Source organism: Maylandia zebra, linkage group LG18 (assembly GCF_041146795.1).
Source record: "Maylandia zebra isolate NMK-2024a linkage group LG18, Mzebra_GT3a, whole genome shotgun sequence".
NCBI lineage: Eukaryota > Metazoa > Chordata > Actinopteri > Cichliformes > Cichlidae > Maylandia > Maylandia zebra.
This window is the reverse complement of record NC_135184.1, coordinates 5,356,955-5,374,032: the sequence shown is the minus strand read 5'-3', so window position 1 is coordinate 5,374,032 and position 17,078 is coordinate 5,356,955. Positions and strand designations below refer to the sequence as shown.

The 17,078-nt window shown below is 40.8% G+C and overlaps 1 protein-coding gene across 7 annotated transcripts in view; it reads right to left on the bottom strand.

Annotated features, from left to right (window-relative positions):
- The window catches only part of LOC101480681 (disco-interacting protein 2 homolog C), a 205,257-nt gene that overhangs the window by 43,779 nt on the left and 144,400 nt on the right, over positions 1–17,078 (bottom strand). For all 7 annotated transcript variants that reach the window (XM_076877149.1, XM_076877148.1, XM_076877150.1 and 4 more), the window contains 4 exons: positions 15,201–15,362; positions 12,802–12,921; positions 10,671–10,868; positions 4,406–4,497 (listed from right to left, as the gene is read on the bottom strand). In XM_076877149.1, the coding sequence (XP_076733264.1) occupies positions 4,406–4,497; positions 10,671–10,868; positions 12,802–12,921; positions 15,201–15,362 (572 nt within the window). The remainder of the gene's footprint in view (positions 1–4,405; positions 4,498–10,670; positions 10,869–12,801; positions 12,922–15,200; positions 15,363–17,078) is intronic.

Genomic DNA, 17,078 nt, shown 5'->3' with positions numbered 1-17,078 from the left:
CTCAATGCTAAAATTTTAATTTCTTTCAGTAAACAAGCTGCACCTAAAGAAATTGCGCTAACGTAAATTTGGACAATTTCTCCTTTAATGCCATCACCTTGTGTCTTTCACTTCCTCGCAACTTTCTGACTGTGTTTCATAAGTTTGGTGACGTACAGTATTTACAGTACTAGTGCAAAGACACAAACTTCTCTCCACTATCGTGTCCACAGAGCATGAACCCATCAACCCGCTTTCTACGTCACAGCTAGGCTGTTATCTCGCGCTCTAGCATTTTGGTCCAGTTCAGCTCCAGTTGCATGCTGTGATGATAATGGTGGACCCCTGCTTAAGTTCTTAATAGCTTCCATATACAGTACAGTACACCACAAGAGTGGATGTGAGTGTGTTAATGTGTGTGTGTGTGTGGCAGAGAGTTGGCGGTATAAGCTAAGTGCACCTGAATGAATGAGAGTGGTGTAATGATGCTTTAACAGGGCTATTGTTGACATGTGCACGCCTCATTGAAGCGGGTCAGGTTTCATTTGTAAACGACAGCCGAGAGATTCACGTTTTCTGCTTGTAAAGGCTGCAGAGTGCATGTCAGGAAACACTGCACGTACGTGAGCTGCCCACTTGTTTTCTTTACATCGCATATCTCAGTGTGACTTTCGTCCCGTCTCCCTCTCCCACAGCAGATGCCGCCCCTCCCCGAGCCTGGCTCAGAGTTTTTCTTACCCACTTCCGTCAAATGCGTTTCTCTCTTTTGTTGTTAACCTTACAATTTAAAGAGTCTCGTTATTGTGATTCGGTGCTATATAAATAAAACTGAATTGAACTGAACTGCTATACATTCATGGAAATTCTTGATGCAAAACATGCAGAGCTATTCATTGCTTCATGAAAAGTCAGAAAGCTGGGCTAGAAGACTAGAAGGTACTGAATGAATAAAGAGGAATATCTGTCTGAAAATGATCTCGGTGGGAGAACAATGTCAGAACTGTAAAGATGTGCTGTTGCACCAGCTTTCTTTGGTACCAAGTAAATGCGAAATTATTCCAACTTACATCTGATCCTCGTTAAGCATTCTTTCTGCAGTGAGGAAACCCGATCTCAACAAGACTTGCATAACAGCGATGACACAAAAAGAACGGCTCTAATGCAACACACTAGGCCATTAACTAGTTACATGTTGCAGCGTTGTGTTCTGTAGTGGTAATGGACATCACAGCTACAATGATGTTAATACAAGCATGGGTCCTTCAATTATCTGCACAATGAAAGCTTAGAAGAAAAAAACACTTCCTGTGCACTTGTATACAATCGGGAATGAAATATGATACTTTTGTTATTATTGCACAGAAGGACAAAAGTGTGATGGTGAAGTTCAAAATGCATGAAATAACTGCATTGTACTGCAAATATAAGTATCTGCACAGACAGCATGCTAACACAAAGCTAGTGAAGAACCCAGAGCGGTGTTAAAGACGAGTGTACGCTGGCCCCCAGCCCAGCAGCCAGAGCCTGGACTTCAATAAGTAAATACCTTTACCTGTTTCTACAGCACAATCACAGTGGAGATGGCTTTGAACCTCAAACTTAAACACCAGAAGAAATATCATATGCATGTTTTGATTTGGAGGGTATGCATGTGACAAACATAGGAAAAAAGAGAAATTCGGTGCAAATCTCAGACAATCCATCCATCCGTACTGGACAGGTACTCCTGAGTGCACCGTGCATTATGGGATTAACACTTCTCAGTTGAAAGTTCTTTATTGTCATTCATCATAAGACCAAATGACAGAACGAGATGACATTATTCAGGTCTCGGTGCTGGTAAGGATTAAAATATAGAAAGCTCTCATTAAAAAGTAATTTAAAAGTAAAGATCTAAGTGAATGTAATAATAAAAAAATAAAAGAAATTGAATTTAACGAACTTGATGATTGTGTGGTGCTCAGAGCCTCTGGGAAATGTTTTTTACTCCTTTCTCATTTTAGTTTTTTCACCTCTGTAATGACTCCCCCCGTGTCACATGACACCACAGCTTTTTAAAAAACTCATTTTGTATGAAAATTACTGCCATTTGATGCTCTTTGCCAGAGTTGGAGTCCGTTTGGATCTGCAGTCCCCTGCAATAATGATGTCATATTAAAAATGTAATTCAAAAACAAAACTTGGCACAAGAGGACTTGTTAAAGAGAAACCACATCCACAGTTTTATCTGATTCTTCAGCAGCATCATTCCCTGAAACCTTACTGAACTTGTTTCTCTGCACAGAAACACAAAACCTCTAACGTAATTTCATAAAGTAACAACTCCTTTATTGTTGCTCGCGTGTAATTAAATCTCATCGGCTTTCTAAACATTCTCCTGTTGAAACCTATTTGTTTAATCGTTCTGCAAAGCACTCTGCTCAGGTGAGATACTGAAAATATGCAGTGTAATTTCTCTAAAAGCTCCAGCAAAAATGTCTTCTAAACAAATTACAGGGGAAAGAATTTGCAATGTAATTAAACACACAGCCTTCTGGCTGAAAACGTCACACGCTGGCATGGAGCCAGTCTTGACTCAGTCTCCCACTGAGCTGGAAATTAAGCTTAAAATAAAGAAGAACGAGGGGCTAGAAGTATGGGTGTCACGTGGCAGCAGAAACATGTGGGAGCATTACTGAACCTTTTTCCACTTAAGCATGATTTCATGTGTGGAGGCATGTGGAGTGTTGGGTAATAGGGGGCTCTGAGCATAATGTGATGATTAGCATGGAACAGAAGAAAGGAAGCACAATGCAAGAGTCCATGTTTAAAGTATTAAGTAACCTCCATGTGGCGGATTTTGCATAAATCCTGAGAGGTGACGTCAACAAACTCTCTCGCTGCTTTTTGATTTACAAATACCAAAAGAAACAAAGCGGGAAGAGGCTGATGTTTGTGAGTCCAGCTCTTTATACAGGACGCTTCATAATAGCTCACTGGAATAACTTCTTACAAATATTATGATGTAGCATTTTTCTTGTTACAGAGTATTAAAGTGAAGCTGTAGAACGAGAGAGGAGAGAGGAGAGGAGAGAGGAAAGGAGAGGAGGAGAGAGGTGAGAGGAAAGGAGAGAGGAGAGGAGAGAGGAGAGGAGAGGAGAGGAGAGGAGAGAGGCGAGAGGCGAGAGGGGAGGACACGCACCAAAGGTTCTGGGTGGAAAAAAACTAAATTGACACATTTCTTTGATGGTGGAAAAAAAGGAATTGCTTCAGGAAACCGCTCTGACAGCTTCCTTGTTGATGAAAAGTGTCATACGCAGGAAAAATGTGTCACTTGTTACTGAGAGGTCTGAACAAAACAGAAGGTTGAAAAGGAAAAATGTAATGAAACGGTAAACCAGTCTGACTGCCCGGTGATAGCAATGAAAATCAATTATAATTACTATCCAGGAACACAGCGACCTTCAGCACCGTTATCTGTCTGAAAGGATTAAAAAAGAGAAAACCTGCAGTGAAACGTTAGACATAGAAACGTATGGTGCTAACTTTACTGCATATGAATTTCACTTAAAGTTCCAATATTTTAAAAAGAGTGCATTGAAATGAATCATACAGCAACAATTTCTAAAGTTTACAGCAGTCAATTAGTAGCCAAGTGCAACAATACTTAACCGAATGACAAATGCAGTCTTAACACGCTTTGCAAAATATTTTGTTAGAAGAAGAACACAGAGTTGTTTTCTAACCACAAGCTGTTTTCACTCACAGACAACATGAACTAGAAAAAATGTGTCTGCTGTCGCTACAACAACCTTCATTTACTAGCCCGATGTTCTTTCTGCGTGAAGTAAAGCAGCATATTATCAACTTTAACACTTCGGCGAGCCTCATGATGCACAGTTTTTATGTTTCTGTACCACGGACAGTGACAGGCTCTCCGATCAATCCTTTCAGTTTTTAAAAAAACAAATAAACAAGAAATATAAACTAAAACAAAAACACCCTCCGGAGCTGAAAACTGAAGCCAATGTGGGAGCTGCAAACAGTGCAGTTCCTGCATGAGGCCCTTGTGCACACGCTTACTGACACTACATGGGAGTGTCTCAAACATACTGGATTACATAACCTACTCTAAACTCATAACAATTTAAAAAAATAACACAGAAACCAAACAAAGCGAGCTAAAATAAACTAAAACAACTCCCACGTCAAGAACTGAGGTCTGACGGTTGACTGGGTGTCTCGTAAAGTCACATCTGATGACCCTCCAACGCATTATTGGAAATAACTGCTTGTTTCTGTGTTACCAGATCACTTGCAGATCCTTTTCTCTTTTTCCCCCAATTGTGGCCTCGCACTCATTTCCCCCCCTTGGAAAATCTTCCCCTTTGTTCTCTCTGCGGCTCTCTCCATCTCAGCCCATCATGAATGCTTTTGCCTCACTCACCCGGTCTCCAGGTCTCACGAGCGGTTCTTGTTTGGTTCCCAGTTTGTGCAGCAGATTGTACGCCACCTTCACACTTCTGGACCACAGTTTACCTGCAAAAACATTTAAACGATGACGTCACACAATAGCTCGTGCAGACAGATAAAAGGTGAAGCACGTCTTTGAGAAACGGTTTGAAGTGACCGATAACAAGTTCAAGATGTTGTTGATGAAATACGTCCTCTAGAGATCAAGAGGTGGACTGTCAGGAAGCCTTTCTGTACCCAATAAAAGCATGAAAGAAACATCTCTGTGGGAACAGAGGATGACAACATGAGCCCCCATATGTAACAAATTACAGCACTGATATGACACGTGATTTTTAAAATACTTTGAAGTTTGACGGTACACCTTGTGGGCGGACTGCTATGAAGGTAATCGTATAGATTTCATAACATCCAATAAATCAAATGCTCCTCGTGACTTTGGTGTAATTGGATCCATGCAGGCTGATACTTTGCAGTTATGGTCAAAGCCTCGGGACATTAAAGGAAGTCATATAGGCTGCATTAGGATGACACTAAACAGATAAAGAGATTCAGTGTCTAGATAAGTGCAGCTGTTACTTTAAACTTTAGGTAGCACAAACCAAGCGCTTACAAAGCAGTTTAAAAATACTTTCTTCTTACAGAAGGTGTCTGTCAAAGGAACTTTCAATCTCCCTGTAAATATAAAGTTATTAAATATTATCTGATCTTTCTGATCGGTTTCATTTTCCCTGGCAGACGGACCCCGCTCTGTTCATTAATGCAGTAACTCACAACAATGGAATCAATTTCCTTCCTATTTCTTTTTCCCCTCCTAATTCAGACTGGCAGATGCAGATATTATGCATGGGCGATCCAGCATGAATTCTTTCTTGTTTTTTTTATGCTAAATGAGTTTTTTTTCCTGGTGTTTGTCTGAACTAATGAAATGAAGAAAAGCTTTAGGATCCCAGGAGGAAAACAGACAGTTTGGACCACAAAAAGCAAAGTTAACTGCAGACAAACATCAGCTACAAACATAATTTCTTAAAAGCGAAGCACCCTACGTCCCGTTGTTTACAGGTGATGTCAGGAAAGCTTGTTGGAGAAAATTATAAACGAACTTATCTACTGGTGGACCTGTGGACTTTTATTTCCTCTGACTGCCTCTTATTGATTTTGGGATAAACTAAGGATCTGAACCAATTCCCAGTATGAGATAAAACATAATGATGAATATAATGATTCTGGACTGTGAAGAATGCACAGCTTCTCTCTGCTCTAGTAGAGAGAAGCTGTGCATTTTTGGACTGGAGTCCAAAAATAAGAAAGCTGAAACTCAGCATGGAAGTTATGAAATTTATCATTTATCTTGAAATAAATCCTAAAGATTTAAATATGTCCTTCTAATCAATGCTATAGTAAAAGAAAAAAAAAGTCTATTCCTGTGAGTTCTCATTGGTTGATTTTTTTTTTAATTAAGAAAACTTTAAAGTACTTTTGTTTGGTTTTGTTTTTTTATTCTAGAAAGACAAAGATAATGCAGCAAACTCCAGGGCTTAAAAATGAAGCCAACGTGGGCGTGCAAAAAGATAAAAAATAAAAAGATGTAGTTCCTCTAATGACCACTTGAGGCTTTTTGTACAAGAGCATAAATCCCCACAGACTTCCTGTTAAAATGCCCATCCTTACAGCATTAATATACATGGCTGCAGGCTGTGTGGTGAATTATAACTCACCAATTTAAATGTTATTAAAATATGAAGATTGCTATTGTTAGCTCATAATACCCTCATCGGGACCTGCTGAGGTCACGAACAAATAGACTCAAGGACAGCTTTTACGACAGGGCAATAGCCCTGATCAATGTAAATAGCTGACCTGACTGGATACCTCCCTGGACTTTTTTAGGGGGGAGGTAACAATGTTTAAAACAATAACAATAATATTTATATTTATAACAAGGTGCAATAATAATTAATGTGCAATAATAACAGTGTGCAATACACATACACTTATTCTTCTTTTTTATACTAAGTTAATATACTGTGTTGTGTTGTTTGTTGCGTTGTGATGTGTCATATCGTGTCGTGTTGTGTTATATGTAGTGCCGACGTAGGACAGTTTTTTCAATTTCATTGTACTACTGTACTATGTATGACTGTGCAATGACAATAAAGAGTTATCTTATCTTATCATAATATGATCCCTTCTATACTTTGAAAAAACAAACTTGAAGGAGGCCAAACTGCTAACTTTGGGACTTCAAATCGGTCCAGAAGCGAATGTATGATGTCATGATGGTTACGTCCCTTTTTTATATACAGTCTATGGAGAAAACATTATTATTCAGCTAAAGAGTTCAAAGTTCCATATTTGCTCCATGAGATTGTTAAACATACTGTTTACTACCAGTAGCGCTGCCTCTAAGTAAAGGATTAAGTGGAGACATAAGAAAAGATGATGAGCTAACATCTGCAGACAGAACTCTGGTGCTTAAACAGGATTTGTATTTCTTGCAGAGAACACTCCAAACAAAAGCAGATGGACAGAAGGGTAATCAAAGGAAGACATCAAAGCGAGAGCATCCCAAACACAGAGAAATAAAAAGTTTACGCTTCCTCTGCACGCTGAACACAAATCCGTGCAGATTTATCGATAATGTGATTTGTTGGAGAATAACACCACAGGATCAAAGCGTGCCGAGAAACTTCTCGTCTATTGAAATAGAAATATGTCTGTCTCCTGCCTCTTACGTGGGGTTATCTGCAGTGCAGAGCGGTGAGGGTTGAGTTTAAGGACAGCCGGAGAATTCTGTATCATGAATTCTCTCTGTTCTCCAGAGGCGGAGGACGACTCGAAAGGAAGATACAAAACAAGTTTGTCTTTGTTGGCCGACATCAAAGGGAAGACACGACAGGAATGAAAGATGCGGCAGACATGGAAAGAGAATGGCTGAACTTTAGATTCAGCACTGCACTGCACACACGCACACATAATCTCACCGTGTTTTTGTCTCTGGTGGCGGTCTCCGAGCGCTGGCTGAAGACATTTCACAGTCTGGTGAGCGCTCATATCGCCTCATCATCGGCAGCGAGCTCGCTCCCCACGAATCAGTTAGTTCAGTCACACACGCAAATAAACACACAAACACATCCAGTGCCAATTTGAAGCACCTGCAGTAAAGTTGCCGCCTATTCATGTTAATCCTGCGTGAACTCATGCGTGCGACAAAGGTGCTCGAGCGCCATCAACATCAGCAGAGATAAGAAATGACACTTAGGCGTACTTCAACTTCTCCTGAGAATCTTTAGATACCTTCATCATTTTGAATCAGAACACAACGAGGCCTCTTACTGAGAAACACTGGACTGGCCACTTGTTCTGATAGGACCCATTTAAGGAGTGTTGCCATTTAAAAAAGAAATAGGTGTCAGGTGATGGGCTGGGTGGACAAATACATACACTAGTGTTGTGCATATTATATTGATCCGATTCCAAGTGAAGATAGATATAAAAATAATGGCACGGCCAGGTGTACCCCTCAGCCTCCTAACAGATTTGTTGCATTCACAAGATTTTCAGAAAACTTGACCTCTGACCTTGAATTTGAGATTGAGGTCGCCGCTTTGCTCTCAATTTCACATACTAGTGCAGGGGTGTCAAACTCCAGTCCTCGAGGGCCGGTGTCCTGAAACGTTTAAATGTGTCCCTGCTGCAACACACCTGAATAAAATTAGTAGGTCTTTGGCAAAACTCTATAGAACTTGACTGCATGCTGAAGTGGTAACCCCTAACCCTACTCAAGTAAATGTGTTTGGAAAAATGTAGTTCTGAAAGTACTTTTATTGCATCATGTTAACTCATGAGCTGCTGTAACATAAATCAAATGGCTGAATTGCCACATTGGCAGGCAGTCAGTCTACAGAATCTTACTAATGACCTACTAATTGTATTCAGGTGTGTTGCAGCAGGGACACATGTAAAAGTTTCAGGACACCGGCTCTCAAGGACTGGAGTTTGACACCCGTGTACTAGGGCAGCGGTCCCCAACCCCCGGGCCTCGGATCGGTACCGGTCCGTGAGTCGTTTGGTTTGGAGTTGAGGCTCAGGTGTGAAATGTATAGTTTTCAGGCTTTTTATCGGTTTTCAGCATTATTTTGTTATCGTTTTTATCGCTTACTCGGTTTTCCTTGGTCTTTTCACGTGTGTTATGAATAAACCTTCTTTTTTTGGGTACCGGTACTAGTTTTATTTTGTTGTATTTATCCGTGACACCTTAAAGGCCGGTCCATGAAAATATTGTCGGGCATAAACCGGTCCGTGGCGCAAAAAAGGTTGAGGACCGCTGTACTAGGGTGTCCGTGTTGCCCGCCTGTCTACCTGCCCGGCAGGGTGACAACAACACCCCATCAACCTTTTACAGCTGAGGGGGCAAAACAAGCTTATGTAGGGCAGAGCAGTGTGTGTTGCTTTATGAGATGAATCATTATTTTGAAGCACCTGCTTTTAATGACCACTTAATCATTGTGATTTACTGAGATTACTATGATTATGATTATTTTCCACAACGACTTTTTAGCGTTTTGTCTATTTTGGAGACTTATTTTTTTTCTCTAAAGCCCTTCGGTTCAAATTCTGTTTTTTTAAATTTGTGCCACAGGATATAAACAAAAGACATGACAGTTCAGATATTTTTCATAGTTGATGGCTGAATTGTTTTTTCCCGTTTCCATAAAAAGAATTTATTTAACACAATTCAGTGGACTGCATACTGAACAGAAACAATGTATCAATCTTATCGCGCTAGTATGGATCCAATACCAGCGTTGGTATCAATGCTATCGGTGTTTGGATATATCCACCTCTAACACAAACACCCAACTGAAATTTAGTAAAGCCTGAAGGCTCAGTAAAGATTATGGACAAAATTATACTAGCATGCTTTAGTCTACTCATTATTGTAATATACTGACTATTTTAGACTTAGACGGAGGTTTTTACTTGTTATGAAACCTCTTTGTTGTCACTGGGGGGGCACGCTGCAGCTTTAAGTAAAAGATCTGAGAGCTTCTTCCAATTCATTTGGGTGCATGCCTGTGTGATGCTGGGTATGCGTGGTGTGATGTGTCTGGAGTCCTCTCAGTGTAATTTCATTCTCCCCTCTGTACAGCTGGGAGGTTTGACTCTAAATTCATGAGGACCCTGAGAGAAGCAGCTCTGTTCACGGCAGCTAAATTTCTTCATACCCTCCGGACCTGAAGTCGTTTTCTCTGCTGCTGTTTGGGAGATGAATAACTCGGTCGCCTTCAAGCGAAGAACAAGAGAACTTGTTCCAATTTGGGTGTAGATTTAAACTGTGGCATTGAGCCGGGGGACGACGTGATGGGATTCAGCTGCAGCGAATGTGTTTAGGGAGCTGGGACGATGGCAGCGCTGGGGGCCAGAAGGCTGTTACATGTTTGGTATCGGGTTATGTTACTGTTTACTTTGCAACATGTTCTCATTTATGGCTGCTAAAGACTTGCTTTAGTTAATGTTTACGTTATGCTGACCGATTCGAGGCTAAATAGGATTTGTATTTCTGCAGGATGCACTGTGGTCTAGCAGTGCTTGCTTCTGCAAAAGCAAAGATCGGTGTCCATAACCATTAATGTTTGAAACAGAGCACCAAAGTCAGCCGAGTCTGTGTACAGAAACTAATACTAGAGGGCACAGAAGGAAGGTTTTCATATTTTTTCAAGAAGCTGTGCTGAAAGTCGCACAGGAAACAATTCATCTTAAAACATTTTCTCAAAGTTTGAACCTTCAGGATAAAAAAACTTTTCCACCCTCTATAGCAGAGCAGTTTTCTTTTCAGGCATCTTTCTTCACACTTGCTAATGTGCTTAGCACCCTGTCTGGCTGCCATTAGGGGAATTATGCTCACACAGCGGGTGTTAAACATTGTTTGGTGCTACACTTAATCAGCTTGGAAAAGCCACCATATGTGCCGAAAACAAGATGCAGTTCAAAGAAAAAGAAAAACCCTCTTTTATGCACATATTACAAACATTTTTTGTTCTCTTTCATCGTGTGTTATGACAGTATTTTGAAGACTGGTCGCTAGGACGATTTATTTGTGGTCATGTGAGGCGTCCGATGTTCATTTTGGATTTTCGTCTTCACACAAAAATATTTCAACCCTTTTTCCTTCAGCTCAGATCCGAAGATTTAACCTTTGGGATGACATGCCGCGATGCAGGATTTCCAAGACTTACCATATGTGAGGACGTAGAGCGGCTTGCCGTTAGTATCCATGGTAGTGAGACACGGGGCCTTCGGAGAGATGGTGCCCCACCTCTGAAGGGCTGCCTCCAGAGAAGGGGGCCAGTTGGTCACCACGCCCAGCTGCTCACCCCGCATGGGTACCATCTGTGCCCCTTCAGCCTTGGGCTGGTTAGGGTCTGGCTGTTGGACTGCAAGTGAGCACGAGAAAACAGAAGAAGAAAATAATTTTTAGTCATTTTTACTTATAATATGTATAAGATTGATTTAACAAGCACCAAAAATACTCACTAAAATATCTTTTAAATGTTTGTTTAAATTACAGTGACCAGTTATTTTAGGAAATAAGGTGGAGAAAATATGGTCACAAATGCATTCTGCAGCATGGTAACAAGGCCAGACATACACCCAGTGCCACATGAGGAAAAAATGGAAGACCTGCTACAGATGGTCAACATCGTGAGGTCAGTCTGGATTTACAGGAAGAGACGGATGAGTCCGCCTGAATCTAGGAACTTTCCTAAGAGGAACGTTCCTGCCCACTACTGTAAAACGTTTTAAAGGCAAACGGTGGTCACGTCAACCACGTCCAAAATATTCACCCGACCATCAAACCACCACAAATGAACTATTTTCTCCCATTTAAGTCAAGTTTCCTAAAATAATCAGTCCAGCTGTTCAGGTCACAGTGAAATTAATACATTTATGTTTCTTGGTTCTTTACGATCTGCAACTTTTATTGCAGATTACAGGACATCAAATATCTTTAACTTTGCTTTTATGCTTTTTTAATAGATTGAAAAGACATAATGTCAACCAGCGACCTTTTATGAACAATATGACAAAGCTGATATTAAATTAACCCGTATAAATCAATAGAATATCATAATACAGAATTGTTTATTCTTATGAGTTCACTGTATTATACAGCCATGTAGAAATGTGCGTGTTAGGAATAATGAAACATTTACTGCGTGTCACCACTGCTGTAAGACAGAAAGTTCACAGGAAAGAGCTTTTAATCAAGCAAAACGCCCTGCTAATGAATTTCAACGACATACTGAACCAAACCGAGTCTTTCCAACATTTGCTATTCATGCTTAAATTATGAATTAACTTCTGGCTCTGCAGCGTTTGATGCTGAAAACAGAGGGAAATATTCATCAGTTAGACTCTGCTTTGTCAGAGGAGACTTTAGGGAATGAGGTTCAGTCATTTGTCTGCATAGATTATTTTTCAAAAGTTTTAGCAAAATATATGTTTTTACCACCACTCAACTTTAGGTCAACACTGAAAGAAAGACTGGCAGAATCATTGTAATGTTACGTATTTGTTTTAAGCCTGGAGATTTGCATTTTGGCTCCAGCTGTGTTGGGGGGGAGCCAAAATATCAGGATAGGCTGGAGTACCAAGTTATCAGCTAATGCTAACAAGCTAGGTTAGCATAAACTGTATGAGTGCATCACACAGGCACATGCTAATTAACATGCTAATTAGCTCCAAGTAATATACAAATAATAACTACAGTTTCACTCACTCAACTGTTAGACGTCAGGGAATCACCCAAAAAGCCACCAATATAAAAAGCTAAGCTAAGTAACCTAATTTAGCCCCTAACCACGCTACCTAGAGACTGGTTGGTGACACCCTGGCAACCACTGGTCACCAAGGAAAAATGTGTAATCTCTTGGCTGCTGGAAGAAACTATGATACAAAGTTAACGTTTCCCCTTTGGAAAGTTGTTGCAATGGTAGGGGACAGCTTTTACTTTGAAGGTTCTCCATTTCCAGCTTGTGTTGCATAGGTTTCACTACTGCTTAGGGAGTGTTTGCAGACAAGTCAGCACCTTCCATGCAAAATACAACAAATCACTGCAATCTGGTAGCAATCAAAGCATTCACAGGGAGGTTTTTGGTGCAGCATCCTCTTTGAGAACAACAGCTAGCTGACCACTCTCGATGTTCATATCCCATCTTCTAATGTGGATGAGGGGGTGGTCTAGGCACCAGGGGGCAACCAAGTCTTTCCTTAATTGGCTTCACACATTTTTGCAAGAACATGAATCAAAATATACAAAAACACGTATTTTCAAGTATTTTTAAAAGTGAAAAGAGAAGCTGTTACCCTCCAAAAGCTCTTCAAAGTCATCGACGAAAAACTCTCTTAATGGCGGCCGTTTGGGTCTCTTCAGAGTGTTGACGAGTTGCTGTATTTTGGCTGAAACTCTGCTGCTGACTGGAACACCTGTGGAGCGTGAACAAACACACAAAAAGACCACACGTTTTAATCCAAGTCGTAGCTTAGACTTTCTAATTGCGCTTTCACAGGTGCACACGTGAAGTAGTCGCTGCTTTCGGATTCCACTGAGCAGCCCACCGTTTCATCCGTGATAGAAAAAAATCCCCAAGTTTTAACACTACACTGAAGAGCCCTCGAGTGAGCAATCATGACAGCTGCCGTACAAAATGACACTCAAAATGCAAAAATAGCGTATGAGATGAGGTGTGGGCTCAAATTGCTCTTTCATTAAGGCCATTTTCAAACCCACAGAGTTTGTAGCCTTAAGACAAAGAAGGAAAATGAAAGTCTAAATGTGGATGTAAACAGATGTACTGGCAGACTTGGTTTGGGCTGCAGGGTGAACCAAAGACAGACGTGATGTTGTTAAGATTATTATTTCGTCTGTGTGTGAAGGTAAAGGAGCGCTACTCAGTGAAACTCGAATACTTTTGTTTTCACCCCCCTGCAGTCCTCGGGTGCTTATGCTGGTTTTTTTTGCCTTTTCTCTCGTCAGGCTTTTCTCAAGCAACTGAACACAAAGGAAGCGTCTTTTTTTCCATCCCTGGCTGTTTCACATTTATCCAGTCAAAAGATGCAACATTTAATTCATTGTACTTATCCTTGCAAAAGACCACTGCACTGTATGAACTGCCGATGTTAGAGGTTAGCTTGCAACACTCACACCAGCTGTGCGTGCGTGGGTGGATGTTAATGTACATTCATGTAAAACTCAAACTGCGACTGACCTCAGCAGCTCACCAGGAAGTACATTTCTTTTATCCAAACATTTTCTTCTGCCCCTTAAAATGTATTAAGAACATGCATAAAGTGCACGTTAATGTTTGGCGGTGCAAATTTTAATCCACCCACACATGCTGCACACGTGCTCCACATTTCAACATAAAGCGGGTGAAACAGGGCGGGAATGAAATGGTGAACGACGGATGCATGTCGCAACAGTGACCGACGAGGCGCTACAGACGAAAATGAAGCGTGACAAGAGGAGGTGCAGTATTTGCTTTACCCAGAAAAAGGACTCTACTCTTATTCATCTGATAAATTATATTTTGTTTTCAAATTTGGGGTTTCTAGATACCTGATCGCAAGATCCACTCGATCCACTCGATCCACTGCATACTGCAAATCTCATGTTTTATACTGTACTTCACCAACCTGTCCAAGTGTATCCTGTTTTTTGCCCAATGACAGCTGGGCTGGGCTCCCTCTGCAAACCTGAACTGCATACGTGGTTAAAACAATGGACGTCTGGATAAATGTACACAAGTTACAAAAAGGAAAATACCCTTCAAGGATAAAAAAGCCTTAAAAATTTAATATAATACTTTTTTTAAAAACTACCACAGGAAACCCTCTAAAATCAAATGTTAAATCCTCAAAAATCCAAACACTAAGTATTAATGATGAAACATCTTTCAACTAAAGCTCATCTTTGGAAATAAAAGTCTGCGCAGCCCGACTGGAAGCAACACAATAAAAAGTGTTATTTCAGATGAAATCCTGTCTACTTTGTTGCATCTCTTCCAACCAAACATCCCGACAGGGCCCCGTGTGCAAACTCTGGCATCTGATCTATCAAACCACTTCATGCATTCAGCATCTCGGCCCGCGGCAGCATCCAGTGTATTGTCTGATGAATAACTCAGTCTGCTGGAGCCTCGCGTCCCTCCAGAGAAGGAATTATTGAACTACGAACCAGCAAACTGCCAACCTCTGTCATCTTTGAGGTCTCTGCAGAAATCTGTGGATTCATCTTTTGCAGTGCTAAAAGGCATTACGAACCAAATCCGATCCCCCGCCACGTCTGGACTACAAAGAGCTGGTTTATATAACCATGAATGAAGATAAACTCTTTGTTGGATTTTGCTGATACAGTTTGTGTTGTTTAGACTACAAGATTATACACCTGCCTGTGATAAGAAGAAGAGAAACACCTGCAGAAAATTATTACCAATGAACTTTTTTGGTTTTACTTTTGCAAGAAAAATTAAAACGAAAACATTGAAACACAAAAGCAACAAAAAACACAATAAAAGCCTCACATGAATCCAAAGTGACAAAACATTCTAGCCTTCAGCTCTTCTTCTCTCATCATGATCAGGATGTTCTTCACATCCACTAAGACAGAAAATATGATGCATTCCCCCAAAGAAAATGCGACACAATCAGAGAATTTCACCTTGAAAAACACGAGCAACTGTTCATATTTGCCAGTCTTGACTCACCGTCTCCAGTTTCCATCAGCTCCGCGTTGCCGTACTTGGGCGTCTGTCTTTGGGCTGCGGTGCCAGCGCCTGGGGCTCTCTCCACCTGGATGGCGTCGGTCGCGGTGGTGTTGGCGGTATTGTTGGTGTAGCCGGTGACATCTGGAGGGGCAGAGTGGTTCTCTGGGATGTGAGAAAATAGGGAGGCGGGTTAGTACCCTCACACATCCTGCTGTTACTACACTCTAAATGTGGATCAGAAACCCAGCACAACCCAGTAAATTATAAACATATCTGCTGAATGTCAGACTAAAGAAGTTTCTACTTAAATGAAATTGACACAAGAAGTCATAGATGAAGATGAACATCAGTGAAACTGTTAGCATTAAAGCAGCTGAGGTGTCGATCGAACGGTTAAACAAAAAGTAACTGATGAAATAAAACGTTGATTAACCGATAACGACTGGAGACAACTGAAACATCGGCTGAATATTAATAAGTGTTGTGCATGCAGAAAGGACATAAGGTGTCAGTTAAGTTGTAAAGACTGAAAGCAGCGGAGTCGTCAGTTTAAATGTCGGTTGAATCACCAGTTCTTGAGCCAGCAGAGGCGAAACATCAGTGCCTGAAAACAGCTGTGGCTTCAACAGGCTTTCAGACAGGAAGTGACACAGACAGTCAATGAAATTCAGATAATTAACAAAGTTAATGCTTTAGATATTTTAGTCTGTTTTACTAAAGACGGTTCCATAACCTATTGTCTCATGCAGCAGGTAGTTTAGGAAGGACATTGAAAGTATAGCAAAGCAATAGTAACGTTTGTTTGTGTGCTTATAGGAAAAGTTCAAGATGTAGACTTTATTAACCTGCTATAAAGGCAATAAAATGATTTCTAGTAAAATTCTTAAAGATATGTGGATAAAAACACTATTGGAAGCCACAAGAGAAAGAAAATTAGGAAGAAATTCACTGACTACCAAAGAATCTTTAAAGACGAATCATGTCGGGGGCTTAAAGATGTGACACACTTCAAAAAAATAGAGCAAAAATCCACCAGAACCACCAAATCCCTCCAGAATCTCCCAATCATTCCTCACTGATCGCTCCACAAACCGCTCATTTCACCACCACCTCCCTCTACTGCAACATCTGCCTCTCTCTCGAGCAAAAAAAAGAAACAAAAAAGACTCCATTTCCATCAACACCCACATCATACCATTCATTTCTGGTTGTTTTTCACCCTATTTTGTGCTGCATTTAGATACTGCTTCAACCTGTCTGCTGTGCCTAATGTTTCAAAGCACATAGCATTCCTTAAATTCTTCGAATTTACCTCTTTTATGAGGCTGGGATGCAGTTCAGCAACATCAAACGCTGTTTACTGTTCTGCCCGAGGGCTTCTTTACTTTGAGTGGTCGAAGCATGAAATGATGATAGCAGGAGGATGCGCGGTGAATCTAAATTGGGATGTGTGTAGGTATATCCTTACGTATCCTTTACTGTATCTTTGCACTGAGTCAGAGTGCCCACTTCAAGTTAATCCAATAGAAAGCCATCCCCACAAAGCCAAAAGTAGGTTTGTGGTTCTACGCATTGCTGTTTTTGCTGCGTTATGTGCGTCATTTGCATTGGGTTACCACTGCATTAACATTTATAGCACGCTGAGATTGATCTTGTAGTCTTGGGTTTCAGAGTTGCAAGGTTCCCTAATGTTCACTGTGGGTCATTTTTGGCATTTAGTGCTTCGTGCATTTGGAAATCCCTCCAGCTTCTCCTTATCGGGCCTCCTGTAAGGTCAGAGGTCAAGTGCAGATGTAGAAAAACAATCACAGAGGTAATCAGGATGCAAAGTGCATTGAAACATCTGTAGGGTGCGTCTTAGACATTAACCACTTTCTG